An 18,036-nucleotide genomic window follows, 5' to 3' on the forward strand; every position below is an offset into this window, starting at 1 on the left:
GCTCGGGAATCCAACCAGAGTAATAAAAGCCTGTAAACTGCCTGCAAGTGCTCATATTGAACTTTTGGCTTGGGGTCAAATGGTTTCGGTGGTCGACACTTTGTTGTCAATATATAGGCAATATGTGAATAAGAAAAAAGTATACAGGGTATATGCTTATATTTGTTCATTAATATTATTGCTTGCTTATTGTTATGGCTTTAAGAGTCACTCACCATATCCTTTAGTTACTCTAAAATATCCTCGGATCCAGGGTCCTTTAAACACCTTTGAAACATTTTACCAAGACAACTTTTGGCCACCCATGTTTATTGCAATCCATCTCACATGTAAAAAAATTCGAATCAAAAGGCTAAGTTATGACAACATATGTTTTTACATTGCTTAACTCATCTAAATAAGTTAAGCAATTTTCAACTTTTTTTCTTCATTTTTTTAGTCAGTTTAATTTGAGTTAAAATGACTTAAACAACCAAGTCAATTGAACTTAATTTAAGGCAGCAAATTTTGTTTACAGGGGTAAATTGATTTTTATGCGATTATTGGTTTACCGTTTAATTTTATTTTTTATATTGATTTACAGTTTACTCAATTTAAATGTTATGAGATTGATTTAAAAATTTAAATACATCATGGCTATTCGTACAGTCGAGGCTTTTATATTTGTTTATTCATGATGTGAAGTGAGACAATAATTGAGACAACAATTTGGGTGTTTGTGTTCTGAAGAAGAAAAAGAAAACCTTTCATTATAGGCAATCCAGTGGAAGAGGAAAAAGAACAAAGACGACAAAGGGATTCTTTTCTCATATTTTATTGTGGCTTCTTTCAGGAACCACTTCCAGTTAAAGACAATAGAAAATACAATAGAACAGTGCTTCCACGAAATATTTACACAGCATTTTAAGAATAACATTGTGCGTCTGAACCATCCCCTCCCAGGAAAGCATAACGCATGGATACACTGGCATAATGATTGACGCAATGACCCATATATTAGGTAGTTCGGTTGTAGATTTGTAAACTTTAATAATCCTTTTTCGAACAGTAATTAACAATCACAAAAAGTGCATTTTCTTACAGTAAGAGATACAGTAATGCACTTACTAATGCTGATTCATCACCCATGTTATATATGCTGTAGCAAAGTTACTGAAAAGAAAATTTCTTGGATTGTGGAAGATTTGAAGATAGGAAATAGACGCCATGCAGACCATATCCTTCTCCTCATATGCCCTCACTGCAACAGTAACCTCAAGAGTAATCTACTCGAGGACAAACAGTGGAACCTTACAAAACTCAGATTGATACATCATCAAACCATAAAAAGCGGAAATAATCACTGTTGGAAAACAGAAATGCCTCTATGAACGGAATACATGATTGGCTTTGTATTTGATAGCCTTTGCTTGTCGACAGACGTTATTTTGAACCTCAAACATATATTTTACAGTCGACAGCCTATTTAGAATTACTGGAAGTCTCCGAGTCATCTTCTCCTGATGTGTGTTTTTCTGATACCTGGCTCCCCTCTTGCCCCTGTCTCTCAATTTCCTCTTGTTCCGTTTTGCTGCAGGGAAACTTGTCTTTGTTGTGTTCTTTTTTCCACTTCATGCGCCTGTTCTGAAACCAAATCTTGACCTGCCTCTCGGTGAGGGCCAGTGCGTGAGACACTTCGATGCGGCGCTTGCGGGTCAGGTAAGGGTTGAACAGGAACTCTTTCTCCAGTTCCAGCGTCTGATAGCGGCTGTAGGTCTGCCTGCCCCTTCTCCGACCGGTAGCTATTGGGGGAAAAGAAGCGTTATTTCCGGCTAAACAGTGTTTGATTGATCATATATCTAGCTCTGTAAACGAAATAAAACAACAACGTCTTAAAACGTCTCAAAGTGTCTATTCATTGCCACTAAATAATGTGTACGGAGCAATCCGGATTTTCTTAAGGGGTGTTAATTCCTCACTAATCTATAGGTGCCATAAAGCGTTTAATTGGGGGTAATAAGTAGGCCTACCATTGTCTGCAGTGTTTTATATGGGACTGTAACAGACTAGGTGTTTCTCTTCGCTCATCTCACCTTGTGGTCTCATCCATGGGAAGAGCTGCGCTGCGCACGGTTCTGCACTTTCCAAATCATCCCTGATACTGTTGACCTTTAAATCCCCAAATTGCGTAAAATCCGCGTCTGGAGCGCTGAAGAACGACTGTCTCTGTAAAGTGTCCTGGCCCAAGATGTTTCCCGTGGCATCTCCAGAGTAAGCGACTGCGCACGGGTTCTGTTGGTAAGAAGCGTGGGGGAACGATGATGTACCGTGGTGGTAGAATTCCTGGAACTGAGCCGCGTGCTGAAACGCAGATCCTGTGTTGTGACCGTACAGCACAGATGGTCTGCTTCCGAGATCCGGCGCGTACCCTGAGCAATCATAGCAGTTGGAGCGCAGAGAATCGCCTCCTTTAAATTTAGTGAAGAGGGAATTGACGAAGTAAGAACTCATTGCTTGTAAGATCAAGTCCCCGATCAACTTTGACAACTGTATTGAGATCAAGCAGTCAATAGATGAATAGTGTTTTTGAGCAAATGAAGGCCTGTTATTACAAGAAAAGTGAATACATCCAGGTGGAAATTATATGCGTAAAATGTCGTAAATATTCATTTAAACAAATGTATCCGTAGCTGCACCCACATGACTCCTTAGTAACGGTCCCCGAGCAATAAATAGTTTTCCTTCTTTACTTTCTTTGATAGTGAGTTGCATTTCATATGAGCGTCAGTTATTGATTCCTTGTATCATTGGATGGACTCACCATCTCCAAACAGACAAAGCGCGATCTTGTGATAGGAAGAGCTGGAGAGACTGAAAAGGGGAGATGAAAAAGGGAAGAGAGGGAGTTCCTGGGGAGGTAGAGGGAAAGGCGGAGTACGGCTGTTATTGGTAAACCATTTCAGTGCCAGAGCACATGCACACGACAAACGAAATTTTTCCAGTGGGATAACAAAACTAGATTTATTCAGGTCCATCGTATGATGAAAAATATACCACATTTGTTATTACGTTCATGTTTGTTTTGATGATTAAGATTAAGGCTATTCTTTTTGTGTCCGTCAATCTAATGGAATAGGCTACTGACATATGGATACTTCCCGTACTTAGGAAACGTCATGAAGTGCAGAGTAGTTTCAAGGTGGAATGACTTTTATCGGTCAACTCAACTCAGAGAAGAAAAGACCACCCATGTTTAGGCCTATCAAGCTTGCATCTCACATCAGAGAAAGTGAGAGGGGTTACGTTTAATATTTGGGAATTTATGTAATTGTTTCACAAGCTTTTTATTTACTATATTTGAGAATTAACGGTAAAAAAGAGAAAAAAGTTAAGTTAATATTTTTTTTGTGTAAAAATAGTAAAGCGTGAGGATCTCTCTTCAGGTTAGACTGGGAATTTAGGTGAGTTGTCGTGTCTGGTTTTAGTGTAACACTGCCATCGTGTGGTGAACATTGTAAATTCGTTCGAATTTATTCAAGGATGACAAAGAATCCGTTTGGTCTACAATGGGAGATTACGGAATAATTTTATCGAATCCATGCGCACAAAAACATTCAACTAATAACATTGTTTGCTTTTAACTGTAATTTTTTCTTGGACTATCGAAAACAAAAAATGTTTTTGAGGGTATGCTATTTTGGTTGTTCTCTCTCTCTCTCTCTCTCTCTCTCTCTCTCTCTCTCTCTCTCTCTCTCTCTCTCTCTCTCTCTCTCTCTCTCTCTCTCTCTCTCTCTCTCTCTCTCTCTCTCTCTCTCTCTCTCTCTCTCTCTCTCTCTCTCTCTCTCTCTCTCTCTCTCTCTCTCTCTCTCTCTCTGTTTGCACCATGAGAGGGAAATGAGAATAGAGTAATTATGTGGAGAAAATGAGAAAGCAAACAACGCGGAGCTGAACAGCTGCACGATATTTTCATACCACAGTTGCTTTCATTTTCTGCAGTTACTTTACGACCAGAGGAGCATCTAATTAGATTTTTACTGCATTCATTTTATGCACTATTAGATCAAGCCACGCGAAATTAAGCGTATAGGCCTAGGCCTATTCTGTATCAAGACCTCTGCTTCTGCATTTAACTCGCATTTCGCTGTAAAACAACCCCGTATTATTATTATCCGTTTTTATCTGTAAAATAACATTATTTAATATATTCTTATTATTTAATAATACATTCATTTGCAAAAGTAAATTATTATTGAGCGTTTTTAATATTATATTTCATTATTATTAGTCTTTCATAAGGGATAATAGATCTAAAATGCGAACTAATGGATCGTTGAAGCCAAATGCATTTAATAAAGGAATAAAGAAGCTGTTCATATCTGAACTCATTGCTTACGGCAAACAGGATAAAAAAAAATCAATCTAATTTAAAATAATTATCCAAACTAACTCTAAAGTAGGATGATGCAAAACTATAAGTATTCAGCAATGAGATGAAATGCGGATGATTTCGGCAAGCAGTTTGCTTTTATGTTCGATAAAGGAATTCAGATTCACATATTTTTCACATATTCATATATTTTTTATTTATTTTACTTTTTGTTAAATTATAACTAAGGCTGAAATAAAAATAATTAAATCATATAAAGGCTTTTTTAAAATATAAATTAATGTATTAAGTGTAAGGCTTATTCTATAGCATCTGACTCGTGGTCAAAGGGGTGTTTTGTTACATTACCTGTAATTTTGTATGATTGCCTTCCTTAAGTGTCTTTTTCACTTATGACCACATATATTTAAAAAAAAAAATTTCTGATTTTTTTTCCCTATACTAAGCAAACCTTTTTAATTACGTTTTTGGTAAATATGTAGTGGATAATTTACCTGCTCAACTTTAGCCAATTCTTTTATTTAGAATGTCTGATATAGGCTTACAACAAAATATATCAAATCTGCTTTGCAGCACAGAATTAAACTTAAAGGAATAGTTAACCCCAAAATGAAAATTGTTACTCAACTTCATGGTGTTCCAAACCTGTATGACTTACTTTCTTCTGAAGAATAAAGCATTTTGAAGAATGTTGGTGTCCAAACAACACTGAACCCCACCCCATTGACTTCCATTATGGACAAAAATCTTTCTTTGTGTTTCACAAAAATACAAAGTTTCCAGGTTTGGAAGAACAAGAAGTGAGTAAATGATGCCAGAATTAAAATTTTTGGGTAATCTATTCCTTTAAGAGTGAGGATTTGCATGCTAGAACTAATAAACAAAATACTGTAAAACGTTATATTGAAATGTTTATTCATATTGGCTCAGTATGACATGAAGTCATGAAAATAGCTTACAAAGGCTGTTAAATCAAAGAATGTATAAAAGTATATTCACATTATTTTATATTAAAATCATTCACTTATGGCTTGTTTCAAACTAATGTATGCTAAAAACATTAAAAAGGCTACAGCAGGCACCAGCCCACTGCATTGTCCAAAATCAAGTTTCCTGACTAACTAACCGAACTACAGAAAAAAGTTGACAAACCTGAGAAATTGCTTTATATCGAAAATAGCAAAGAGAACGAAATTTCACAATTCCAGTATGGAATACAGATAGTGAATGCACACCTTCTCATGCACCTTGTACTCCTGACTCATACTGACTTCTCACTGAACAGTTTCCTTAGTCTATACTTATTGTATTGATTTACTAGGTTACTTGTACACATCCTGCGTCAGTGGCTGTGCTCACGTGGGGGGACTCTGCGAGGGGCCTTTCGAATGGCGTGAGAGAGGTGTGGCCTTGGGACAAGAGGAGCAGGGATGGAAATGACGAAGAGAGACTTGGGGTCACGGAGCATCCCGGCACCCTGTGGTCGCCTTGGAACGAGGGGAGGCACTCCTAACATTGACGCGCTCGCTCTTGACTCGGCCGAAGAGGAACTCAGACTGCTCTGACGCCAAGAGAAAGACCCACCTACTGTGAAGCAGAGAAAGAAGACAGGTGTATTTTCTGTGAACAATCCCTTATTAGTGTTATGATATGGGAGTAAGAGCCAGAGAACTATTCGTAAAGTTAATCACTTGTGAAAGGTATCCGCTGAGCACTAGCAGCTTTCATTAGACAAGCAGATGCTTGTCGCTCTGCATTTGACGCCGCCATCTCTTCTGCACCACAGTGCGCCAAACCTCCCGGTTTAGTCTGGACTGGCTGGAGCAGACCATGTTCCAGAGAGGGCCACGGCTTTCGGTTTTGCAGCGGTTGGGAATGCACACACTGCAGACAGGGCTTGGCTTTTGTAGACACCTGCTGCATTATTGAGCAGATGTTCTTCTGTCTCCAAGAGATCTCTGCAATGGAGTCCAACTGGATAGAAAGAGTAATTTATCAGGAGAACTGACAAAAAAAATATAGTGGTTTAAAATATTGTCTAGTCAGAGAGGAGAAACTAAGCTGTATGACTTTGTTTCTTCTGTGGAAACACAAAAGAAGATATTTTGGAGAGTGTTGTAACTGTTTTTGTCCATTTAATGAAAGACATTGGGGTCCAAAACAACATTGGATGAGTTGTTACTGTTAACTAAAACGAAACTAAATAAACTAAAATATAATTATGAAAAAAGTAAACGCTAAATAGAAATAAATAAAAACTAAAAAAAAAATACAACAAAATGTCTAAAACCGAAGCTAAAATGAAAATTGAAAATATAAAAATAAACCTAATTCAAAATATGAATAAATACTACAACAGTAATGTAAATAATACTAAAATAAAAGTCAATGGGGTCCATTGCCAGTGTTATTTCACAAAATTTTTCAAAATATCTTCTTCTGAGTTCCAAAGAAGAAGAACATACAGGTTTCAAATGACATGAGTGTGATAACAGTATTTTCATTTTTGGTTGACCTATCCCTTGGGCTTTTTTTGTTCACATACCTTGTGTTCATGTCTGCAGTGTGGGGAAAGGCTGGCTTGTTCATGTGAGTGTTTGATAAGTTCAGTAAGATGATTGGCACTTTGAAGTAGCTGGTGCACCTGGTTAACCACACCCATGTTCAGCAGAAGAGTTTCACGTTTGTGAAGTTCACTGACTCTCTCTGCCTCCTCTTCCTCTATTACGTCAAGAGCAACAGGTGTCTCTCCCCTCAATGTGGTCTGATCTAAAATAGTTGGTAGCTAAAGAAATTGATAAGACCAAAAGGAATTCATTAGTTATTCATGAGTTATTTGGGCTAATCAAAAATAGACAGCAGGGTCCCTCTAGTGGTGGATCAAAGGACCCTATATTTAGTAAACCAAAGAAACTTGTAATAAACAAATGATCAAAGTACACATATAAACACAAGAGAATGACTTACTGCATTGGGGTTTTGGTGAGGAGGCAGAATTCTTCTTGGTTTTGCTCTTTCTCCAGCAGATTCACCTTGAAGATCCTGCTTACGTGATCCTTTCTTTTCCCGTTCTTTCTGCTCCTGCTTCAGACGCAACTCCTGCAGCTGCTGCCTACATGTATACACATTTTGAACTAACATTTTTCTGCCTAAATTTAGTTTGATGTATTCCTGCAAAACAACACGTTTGTACAGCATGTGCTCGGTATGTGCACACCTGGCACACTCCTCTCTGGCTTTGGAGGCTGCAGTTTCCTGGAAGAGAGAGCTGCTGTGTTGAAAATACTTTTCGTATTGCTCCCCTCCTTCCCGAGGGAAGATCCGCCGGAATCCACCCATGTTTTTTGCCTCATATTTCTGCATCTGCTCCATACTAGCAGCCTGAGACTGACGAATCTCCTCATTCCTTTTGAGACAACACACTTGGCACTTAATAGACAATGGAGATTTTTAATCGGCAAAGAACAATTTTTGTTAAAAGAAAATAAGTTTTTGCACATACTGTACTCTGTGTTTTTCCATTGTGCATCGCATGATCTGCCATATATGGAGATGTTTTTGTTTCTTCTGTACATTTGTTTTTAACACACCTCATTTTTATCAAGGTTGTGGTTCATTCACACCTTTTCTCTTACGCACATACGTAGCATATAAGCTGAAGGCTTTCAATAAAGATTTGACTTTGAGTGAACTACACTTCTGTGTCTGCATCATCCTTGGTCCCTGAAATCAGTGTCACTCTCTGTGTCTTTAATTCTAGGGAAGATCCATAATTATTTATCTAACAATTTTATATCACAATTGTGACTATTTCTCACAATTTTGAGATCTTGACATCTCGCGAATCATAAATGTTTTCTCTGGAATTCTGAATTTTTTTTTAACGGATTTCCTGATACAGACAGAACCTTTTCGACATGAATTTAAACACCCCTCAACAAATATAAACTATGAAATTACAATCCCATGAAGCATTTATATATGTATGTATAAAAACATTATATTTTAAGTTTATTCGCAGTTCTTCATTGGACTGGACAGAGCTAAAGAGAGATTTTGACTCTTGATTGGTGTTATTTTTTGTACAGAATCATGGGTAATGAAGTTTTTCACCAGGAATTCTGCTGTTAAATACGATTATTTTATAAATAAGCTGAAATAATGTGGGGTAATGGCTTCAACAGAAGCACATATGGATTAACAACCTCATAGCTCACAGTAGATCTGTCTTTAAAGGTTTAGCGTTATCATTAAAAATCAATTTCCCTATGAAAAAAATTAATGTTTTTACCTCCGGAACCTGACTGTTGCACTCTATATTGTGATTCATAAACTTGGAATTGAGAGAAAGAAAGTCAGAATTGTGCGTTCTGCACTCTCAATTCTGAGAAATTGCTAGATTAAGTCAAAATGGCAAGATATAAAGTCAGAATTGTGCCTTCTGCACTTGCAATTCTGAGAAATTGCTAGATTAAGTCAAAATTGCAAGATATAAAGTCATAATTGTGAGATAAAGTAGCAATTAGGCCTACCTTTTTTAAAATATTATTCCATTGTGGAAACGGGCTTCCATTAACTAGTGCTGTGTTTAAGTGCAGCTGTGGTCTTTGTTGTACCTGGTCTCTCTAGAGCGGTTCTGCTGGAGTCTCTCTTTTACCCGGCGCTTCTCCTCTTCTGTGATCTTCCTGCGGTCACAGGCTCCCAGGTTAATCAGCACCAAAGTATCATACAACAGACCATCCTTCACCTCCCGATCTAAACGGGAGTCTGTGGTGAAGCTAGGGGAATGATTGACCTAAACACACAGGTTCAAAGATTGCATACAGCTAGAATGAAAGCAATTCACATAGATTTTGTTACATCATGAAATCACAGGTTAAAAATGGTATAAACTACTTCAAATACAAAATAAGCCTCAAAAGGAGCCAAAACCTCAAGAAGCCAAGGTTTAAGTCGACGGTCTAGTAACACATCAAATCCCAGGATCTCAAAACAGGCACTGCCAGATGCATGATTGGGGAAGCAGGTGTGGTAATTGTGTTTGAGAATGGGGTGGGCAGATATTAGTGTCTTGATGATGACGTCCTCAATGTCTGTCCACATCTTCTCAGTATCGTAGCTCATGGCTTCCAAGTGCTTCTTGAAGCTGGAGAGTTTCCTATGAAGATGTAAAATGGAAAAAGGGTTGTCTATACAGGTTTAAAGAAAAACAGATGAAAATCTGTGAGAACATTTAGGTTACCGTTTGCTGCCGGTATCTTCGTCACGTACAAAGTTTTCACTATGCTTATTGATGGCATAGTTAGTTAAGTGCATGCAAACATCCTCCTGTAGAGTTGCATAAAGAAAAGCAAATAAAAACATCTAATAGGCTTTGTGCCAACGGTCACATGAACAAACAGGAAGACAGGTCTCATTGCATCCGCTTGTCGGAGAGTGTTAACGGTAGACGGTAGTATGTACTGACGGCGATATCTACAGAGCTACAGGGTTCATACAGATTCTGTAAAATGAAATTCCATGGCTTTCAAGGACTTTTCAAGCTTTTTTTGGTTTTCAAGGGCTAAATTAGCACTTCAATCTGTTCATCCTATAACCCCATTTGGACTAAACCACTCAATTCAAATGGATTAGTTTTACAATCTCTTTATGAACTTTTTGAAGCGTCAAAGTAGTAGTTGCATAGCTGTCTATGGAGGCACAGAAAGCTCTCAGATTTCATCAAAAAGATCTTCATTTGTGTTCTGAAGATGAACGAAAGTCTTATGGGTTTGTAACGACATGAGGCTGAGTAATTAATGACAGAATTTTCATTTTTGCATGAACTATCCCTTTAAGAGTGAGTTAGTCGACAGTTCATTAAAAAAACGCTGATTCATTCTGGAATAAAGCAAGGTTGTAAACATGGAAATGATTTTAACTTTGAAAATCCACCTTATAATGAATAAAATAAAAAAAATTTAATATTGCATTTCAATAATTCATAAATATGGCTGTTTTCAAGGGTTTTCCAGGTTAGGGTTAGGGTCAAATTCAAGTACTTCAAGCACTTTAGATCTATGGACTTTTTAAGGTAATCAGCTAACCAAGCTAGTTCTTTTTATTTTTTTATTTACGATTTAATCGTTTTATTCTATTTAAATAACTAAATGTTAGTGAAAGGAAAATTTAAAAACTTTTAGATATCAATCTGCATATGCGATAGACATTGGTTATGCTCATCTTTGCTCTCTTCTTCGAAGCTATTTGAGTAAAACGGCGCTATACTCAACGAATCGCATACAAAAGACCTGAACCTGAAGCAACGCAACCCGTTTTACAGAATACGGAAGTTTGCTTCGCGTAACCACCATTAACCACTGGTTTGAAGTCAGCATTTCATTACAAGCAATTTTCATCTATCTTCTATGAACCAGTTTGCTTTAAGCAATAATTACTACTAAAATGCATGAATCTGTTTCAAGTTTATTTACTGTCTTTAAAGCCCCTCACCAAATTGCTGCCAGTGGGCTCATTATATTCAGTGGTGCAGAAACGGACTAGTCCCTCGTTGTACATGAAGACGCCGAAGGGGTCACAGCTGGTCACTAGCACATAAATGCGCAGGTCAAACTTGAACCCATCAACGATGAACGGCTGTTGAAACAAAGATTAATAAAATAATAAAAATAAAATAAATGAAAGACATTTTATCAGTGCCTATTTATAATGATATTTTATTTATTTGGGGAAGCACTTTATTTTACAGTCCTGTTCCCTATGTACATACTATGTACTTATTATAGTAATTGCAATAACTGGGTAATAACTAGTACTAACTCTGAACCAACCCCTAAACCTAACCTTAACCTACGTAGTTACCTTATTTTACTCAGTACTTTCTTAGGTAAGTACACTGCAAGTACACATACTGTAAAATAAGGTGCAACTTTGTTTTGAATCTAATTGGATATTAGTATTATGCAGAGGGGCCTCTTACTGTAACTATGACTTTACATTTTGTTACCTTGGATATATACACCTGGCAAATCATGTGTTCACCTGGCCGTATATCCTTGTTGGATTTGGTAAGATAGATACCACGACCTTGGCAACCTGAGTCTGGCTTGCAGATATACGTTTTGTGCTTTTTGGCTCTGGTGTAGGCTTGGAAGTCACTATAACTGAAGGACATCGAGAGAGTGGGGAAAGGGAAAAGATTAAAACTTCCACTTTATGCTCATTAAAAGATCTGTATAGCAACTCAAATGTATGATTGAACTCGAATCGACTCACTCTGCAGGGAGGCACCATGTGCGAGGAAAGATGTTGTACTCCTTCGGGAAGAGTTTCAGCATACGGTTCATATTACGTGCAAGTAAATCCTTCCTGCAGATTTCATTCATGCCAGGAAAATGGTTGATTTTCTGTGAGGGGGATATTTAAGAATCTTGTTAACCACAGGTTTACAACGAACAGGACAATAAACAAGAGAAGAATGATGTTTGACAGCAAACACCTGGTAACGCTTCATATCCATGACCCTGTCTAGTGAGACAGAGCAGTCGGTCCAAAACAGGGTCCAGTCTTCTCCTTCTGCAGCCTCTCGTAGCCCATATCTGCGAGCAGCACGACGCACTTAAAAAAAAAAAAACCCATTGGATAAACAAACGTATACTCAAGCATTTAATAATACCGTTCATTTTGAGACTATATCGACAAATGTTTGATGTGAAAAAACCCACCACTTTCATATTTGCAGTTGGTGAGATTTATCCACAGTCATCTGAAAAAGAGGAAGAGGACAAAGAGACAGACCTGTGCATTGTTCAGCAATTGAAAAGCTCCCTTTTTAACTTTTACACAAGTTTTTACACGTTTAATTAAAATAATCTTGTTCAAAGGTCCCATTACCTACAAATATTGCTTATAGTTATTGATAATTTAAGGTAATAATTATAACTAAATTTCCATTTAACACTGGGTAATCAAATTGATATCAAGAACTAAGTGATGATCAACATTTTTACTGTATTTATTAATAATAAAAAAAATCTATAGTTCATTCATTGTTAATTCATGTTTTCTCGTTATACATTATTAATTAATTCATTTCTTGATTTTCTTGCCACTTATACATTATACATTTTCTAATGTTAATTTATACAACTTGAATTGTTAAGAATGAATATGCTGAAATTAACATTAACCTAGATTAATAAATTATGTACAAGTATTGTTCAGTAGTTTGTGTTACCAAATGCATTAACTAATGTTCTTATGTACACTATCGTTCAAACGTTTTCAAGTCTGTAAGATTGTTTTTAAAGAAATTCACAACTTTATTCAACAAGAATGCATTAAATTGAATCAAAAGTGACAGTAAAGAGTGACAGTAAAAAGTATCACACTTTCTAAAAAAAAAAGAATAAGAGTATCAGCAAATTAGAATGTGACACTGAAGTCTGGAGTAATGACTGCAGAAAATGCTTTGCCACCACAGGAATAAATTACATTTTAAAAGATATTAAAATAGATAACATTTAACTTGAAATACTTTTTTACAATATGTATTTTATAAACTGTTTTACTGTATATTTCATGAAATAATGTAGCCTTGGTGAGCATTAGACTTTTTTTTAAATTACAAAACTTTACAGACCCCAACCTTTTGATCGGAGGTATATATAAATACTATAACATAGAAAGGCTTACTTCTTCTTTTTTTTCTTCTTGTTCGCTGCAGGCAGAGGGATTGGTGTGTTACAGGGCTCTGCTTGAGTGTCACTTCCCCAGCCTTCTCCCTCCACCCCTGGATCAGACTCACGCCTGCACACTTCACTCACTGAGTGCTCCGCTGGTGTCCCCATTCTAAGAACACACATACAACTTTGATGAAGACTGAGCGAGGGCTGAGAGATTTAGTGAAACACCTATTTAAGAACTTATGAGCTGAAAGATCTAATATTGCTGCGTGATGTCACATCCCCAATGTGAAACTTAATCAACCATATCGGTAGTGTGCTTGTAAAGGGCAAAATGCTAAGGCTTAGCATCATGTTTCAGTCCCCATTTCTCTCCATAGTTGAGTACCTCACCCGTCAACAACATGATTGAGGATTGAGGTCACTTAATATTTAAACTGAACCATATTTTCAGTATTTAACCATTTCAATGGGTCCAATAAATTTATATAATTAATATTAAAGTCGGCATGAAACGGAAGTTGCAAAAGTATTTTCCTTATTGTGACAATCCAAATTATTAATGAACAAGAAAAAATATAGGGTGGGCCTGGGCACTGGACTTTATCCATTGGGAATTTATTGGTTTGTTGTCGTTTGCTCTAGAAGTGCAACAGTGCCCGTACCCTCTGTACCGCCGGTGTCTTTTTTTTAAATTCTTTTTTTCTGTAGGGATTTTAAATAGTCTTTGGATTTAAAAAGCCAAGCAGCTATAAGGTGAATCACAACACTGCAAACTTTAAAGCAATCTGAAGTAAAAAAAGATACAAAAGACAAAGTTACAAGACTGTGCACCTAACGGTTTTAGTTAGGGAAAGAACTACAATCCCATGAAGCACTGCGGACAGCATAATCAAATTAAAAATGATGGAGGAATATAAAACTACTCATTTAGAATTGATTATATGTATAAAAATATTATATTTTAAGTTTATTGCATAATATGCATATATACAAACATTTCAGTATTTCGAGAGCGTAGAGAGATCGACTCCATTACGTCATTTACAGTGCTTCATGGGAGTGGGCTGAGCTAAAGAGCTATTTTGGAGCATGTTTCTTTTTCTTACTCTCTGATTGGTGTAATTTTCTGTACATCATCATGATCGATTGGTGTAGTTTTTCACCAGTAATTCCACTGTTAATCAACATTATTTTAAAAATAACCTGAAATAATGTGGGTTGACAGCTTCCGGACCATATGGAGAAAATAAATGGAGTTTTTACTTCCGGAACCCAACTTTGCCTATACATGAATATCAGATGATGTCACCAACGTCTCCTCACTGACGTCACTCAATTCTAAAACTTGTCTTCCGCCATCTTGAGTGCCTGATTCGGCAAGATCGATACGTCAGTCGCAAAGGAAGTAGAGCTTATTCTCTGGCCGAGCCCGAACTTGCGGGCCGATATTTCCCGTCACTATCCTCGGGCCGGGCCCTTGATCTAGAGATGTGCACTCCCAATGCAAAAGAGTGCGGCGCGGGACTAGATTTGATGGCGAGTGCGAGCGGCAATGCACTCTCTGTGTGTGCGCGTTGCAGGGAGAATAAAACGATTTGCGGGACTCCCGCAAACTAGAAATATCTATGAATAAAACATATAAAAACTAATACATCTTGCAGAAAAGCAACAAGAACTAAAACAAAATAGAAACGATTTACAGGCCAGAGTTTCCTTTTAAAACAAGTTTGCAGCGTTGAGCAATGTAGCCAAAAACAGCTTATACGTGTTGATTTCTTAAACGCAAAGGCCAATCAGAAGCATTCAAGATATACTCCCCTCACTGCTCAAAACCTCTATGGTCAAAACTGACTTTTTGTTCAAAGCTCTGTATGCTGACACATCCTCTAATTGTAACAAACAAATTGTATATATTATGAAAGATTCATTGTGCAGTCAGCTTAATTGATATTAACAGAGATGTCCGATCGCGATTAACTGATGTCAGCTTTTTAGGAATTATTAAGGGAGCGCACTTTGCGCGCATTCAGTCAAAATCCTTCAATCATATCACGCCCAACCATGCACGCAGCGTCGCAGCTGCTTGCTTTTATGTTATAACAGTGGTTTGTGTGTGCAAACTCTCTGTGCAGTGTTCATGTTGTCTGTGGTGAGTGGATGTAAATGATAATGAGTTTATGCTAGTTTAGGGCTGTGCGATATCACGATTTATGATCGTGGATTAAAATATATCCACCATCTGCTTTTGAAGAAATGTCGTAGTATCGTGCATTCTATCAGTTGCAGTTCTGGCGCCTCCGTCTCAGCATAGGCTACAACGCGACGTATATTCACATCAAATGTTAACGCAAAGGAACGGGACAATGCAGTTCACATAAGTTCATTATTTGCATGTGCTAACAAGTCATTCACGTGTTGATGCGCGGTTCTAACGAGCGCTTTTCTGAGCGCGTACACCAGAAGCGCACGCGCACTAAGCCTGTAACAACAGCGACAGGTTACTGAACGAAGTTATTTTTCTAGTCTTATTGCGCGAATACTGTCAAATACACACAGGGTTTACATAAAAAAAGTTGGTTATGTATAAAGTGAAACAAGCAGAGAAAATCTGCTTCCTAGCTAATGCCGTCAGTATTGTAGACAGTACCCGGCAGGTACTCAAGATGGCGGCAGTCAACTGGAAAAAGAGCGGATGACGTAAGAGGTCATGTGACTGATATTCATGTATTGCTATGATCTCATGTGAGTGACAGGTCTTCCCACCCTCACGCCAGTAACTCATCATCAGAGAAGAGTCGCTGCATAAGGGAGGGTAAATGATTTTGATTTAAGATTATAAGAGCACATGAATTAAAAAAATGATGATGTGCAAGGATAAATCATTTAAAATAAACACTGAAATATTCCACAAGAAACAAGAATTGGCAATTGATTTCATGGTGACTTTAAAAAAAAAAAATATATATAGCCACACAGCATGCACAAAGCGACATCACTGCGGTCCAACTGAAGTTAAAGGTGCTTCTGTATGCAAGTGTCAGTCAGCAGAGGGAAAGAAGGTCAGACTACTGAGGTAACTGTATTCTGAACTAGAGAATTTATCCTGACCATGACCTCTTGGCCCTGAGCTCAAATGAAATGGCCTACGAACTTATTAGACAGATAATATTTATTCAGTGAGAACTTTTTTTTAAAGGAGAAACATTTCACCATTATCCATCAAAGGACTACAAGAAAATAGGTAGAAGGAAAACAATGGCATTTTGAAACTATCAATCAAATAACATGTGAAACTACCAATTTATCCAATTAAATCAACACATTTTTTATATCCGATTCAACACTTACACCAACCTGTGATCTCTTCAGCTCACAGGCCTCTAATTCTCACAAGTCTCCTGTCCACAGACACACCACTTGGCTTTAGCAGTCCAGTAGAAGGCTATCATCATCCCCGCTTCAAGCTGTTCTCTGGGAGTGGGTACTGGCACGTAATTCCTAACAAAAAGGAACAAATTCACCTCTTCTGTGATGGGTGGCTCAACTTGGATTTACTTACATACTGACACACTGAAACCTTAAGATCAAGTGACCAACTAGAAACACAGGAGACCTAAACCCGATACATGAACATGAAAATGAAGGCCAGGAGGCGAGCAAGAATCAGAGAAGAAAGACAATCCCTACTTGTCAAATGTGATGAGATAAGTGCTTGGTTCCTGGTACAAATATTACACATGTAAAAAGAAGCGGTTGGTTACACTATACTGGGATTTGCAACAATAAATTCTTTGAAATAAGATGGCAAGTTTATGTAATAAGGACATCAATTTAAACGCATAAGTATTATGGAGTTTCTTAAATAAATCAAATTGCTCCGTTGTAAGAAATAAGATTTTAAAAAGTGTGAATTTTCACATGAAGAACAGCTGCTGTAAGGTTGGTTAAAATTCAAGAAGCAGAAAGCAATAATCACAATCTTTCCTTTTTCCAGTTCACCCTAAATTAACGTTAACGTTACTCTGACATTTAACACTCAAATTGTAACCATAGACTAGAGTAAATAAAGACTTCAGATTTAAACGATCTAAACTACGTTAGGTCATTATATCTAACTAATCATAACACAAGAATATTATTAAACTACCTTTTCACAAGCAAGGCTAAACCAAAACAATGGCGTAAGTTACTTGATTCCCTTTGCAAGTCTGCTCTGCGCACGACTTTCCCTGTACAATTGCCATGGCAACAGAACGCGTTTCAAAAGCAGGTTAACCAGCTAGCTGGCTAATATTCTTAAATAAATACAGGGATTAAACTCAATGGGTCCGGTGGAATTAAAGCACGTACCTGTTGTTGTTTTCGTCAGAAATGCGCAGTGGTTTCAGAGGGGGCCAGTGGTATCGCGGAATTTATTGGCTGTTCAAAAGGAAATGCCACTGGATTTTCTCATGCTTACAATGTTGCCAAGTGCTCTCTAAACGAAATTAATGAGAGCACGAGGTCAAGGGAACAGAGATGTCCAATCTCAATTCACGTTTGCAAATACTTGATCTCTGATTGGTTCTCACTCTGGTAATGCTAAACTATTTTTTTTAGATGATTGATCAAAACCGTATTAACGGTTACCATTTAAACGGCATTAAAAAAAAAACATACAAAAAAAAAGCCTTGAAAATAACTAGCAGATTAAACTAGACGGGGTTAATTGGCTTGAGGGATATTAACTCAAATCTACTGAGGTAATTGTGCACTTTTACAAATCACAGCCTTTACATCCATTGTAAATGACCTAATTCCAAAGTCTCCTTGTTGAAATCATAACAGGAAAATAATGATTACAATGATTTACAATTTGAATAAGAATTTAAGATGACATCAACAATTAGTGTATTTTTTGGTCTTTTTATTCAACTTACATTTTTGTTTCAATCTTTCAAGTAAAACAATGTGGAATTACAAGGGAACATAAGGAATGTAACA

General features: G+C 37.2%; 2 protein-coding genes across 2 annotated transcripts; both read right to left on the minus strand.

Annotated features, from left to right (window-relative positions):
* Positions 1–1,407: 1,407 nt before the first annotated feature.
* On the minus strand, positions 1,408–2,490 carry hoxb8b (homeobox B8b). The gene is made up of 2 exons (XM_077201261.1): positions 2,073–2,490; positions 1,408–1,781 (listed from the first exon to the last, which is right to left on the minus strand). Exons 1-2 carry the CDS (start codon positions 2,488–2,490, stop codon positions 1,462–1,464), a joined length of 738 nt encoding a protein of 245 aa, XP_077057376.1. The 3' UTR covers positions 1,408–1,461.
* Positions 2,491–5,269: 2,779 nt separating this feature from the next.
* ttll6 (tubulin tyrosine ligase-like family, member 6) lies at positions 5,270–17,715 on the minus strand. The gene is made up of 16 exons (XM_077200751.1): positions 17,404–17,715; positions 16,408–16,551; positions 13,061–13,216; positions 12,091–12,131; positions 11,865–11,983; positions 11,642–11,772; positions 11,373–11,529; positions 10,859–11,002; positions 9,609–9,694; positions 9,299–9,524; positions 8,983–9,161; positions 7,584–7,772; positions 7,334–7,478; positions 6,912–7,151; positions 6,058–6,340; positions 5,270–5,953 (listed from the first exon to the last, which is right to left on the minus strand). The coding sequence occupies exons 5-16, from the start codon at positions 11,883–11,885 to the stop codon at positions 5,709–5,711; spliced, it is 2,046 nt and encodes a 681-aa protein (XP_077056866.1). The 5' UTR covers positions 11,886–11,983; positions 12,091–12,131; positions 13,061–13,216; positions 16,408–16,551; positions 17,404–17,715; the 3' UTR covers positions 5,270–5,708.
* Positions 17,716–18,036: the final 321 nt, after the last annotated feature.

This window comes from Siphateles boraxobius, unplaced genomic scaffold (assembly GCF_051911475.1).
Source record: "Siphateles boraxobius isolate OS27281-9 unplaced genomic scaffold, OSU_SipBor_1 46, whole genome shotgun sequence".
Lineage (NCBI taxonomy): Eukaryota > Metazoa > Chordata > Actinopteri > Cypriniformes > Leuciscidae > Siphateles > Siphateles boraxobius.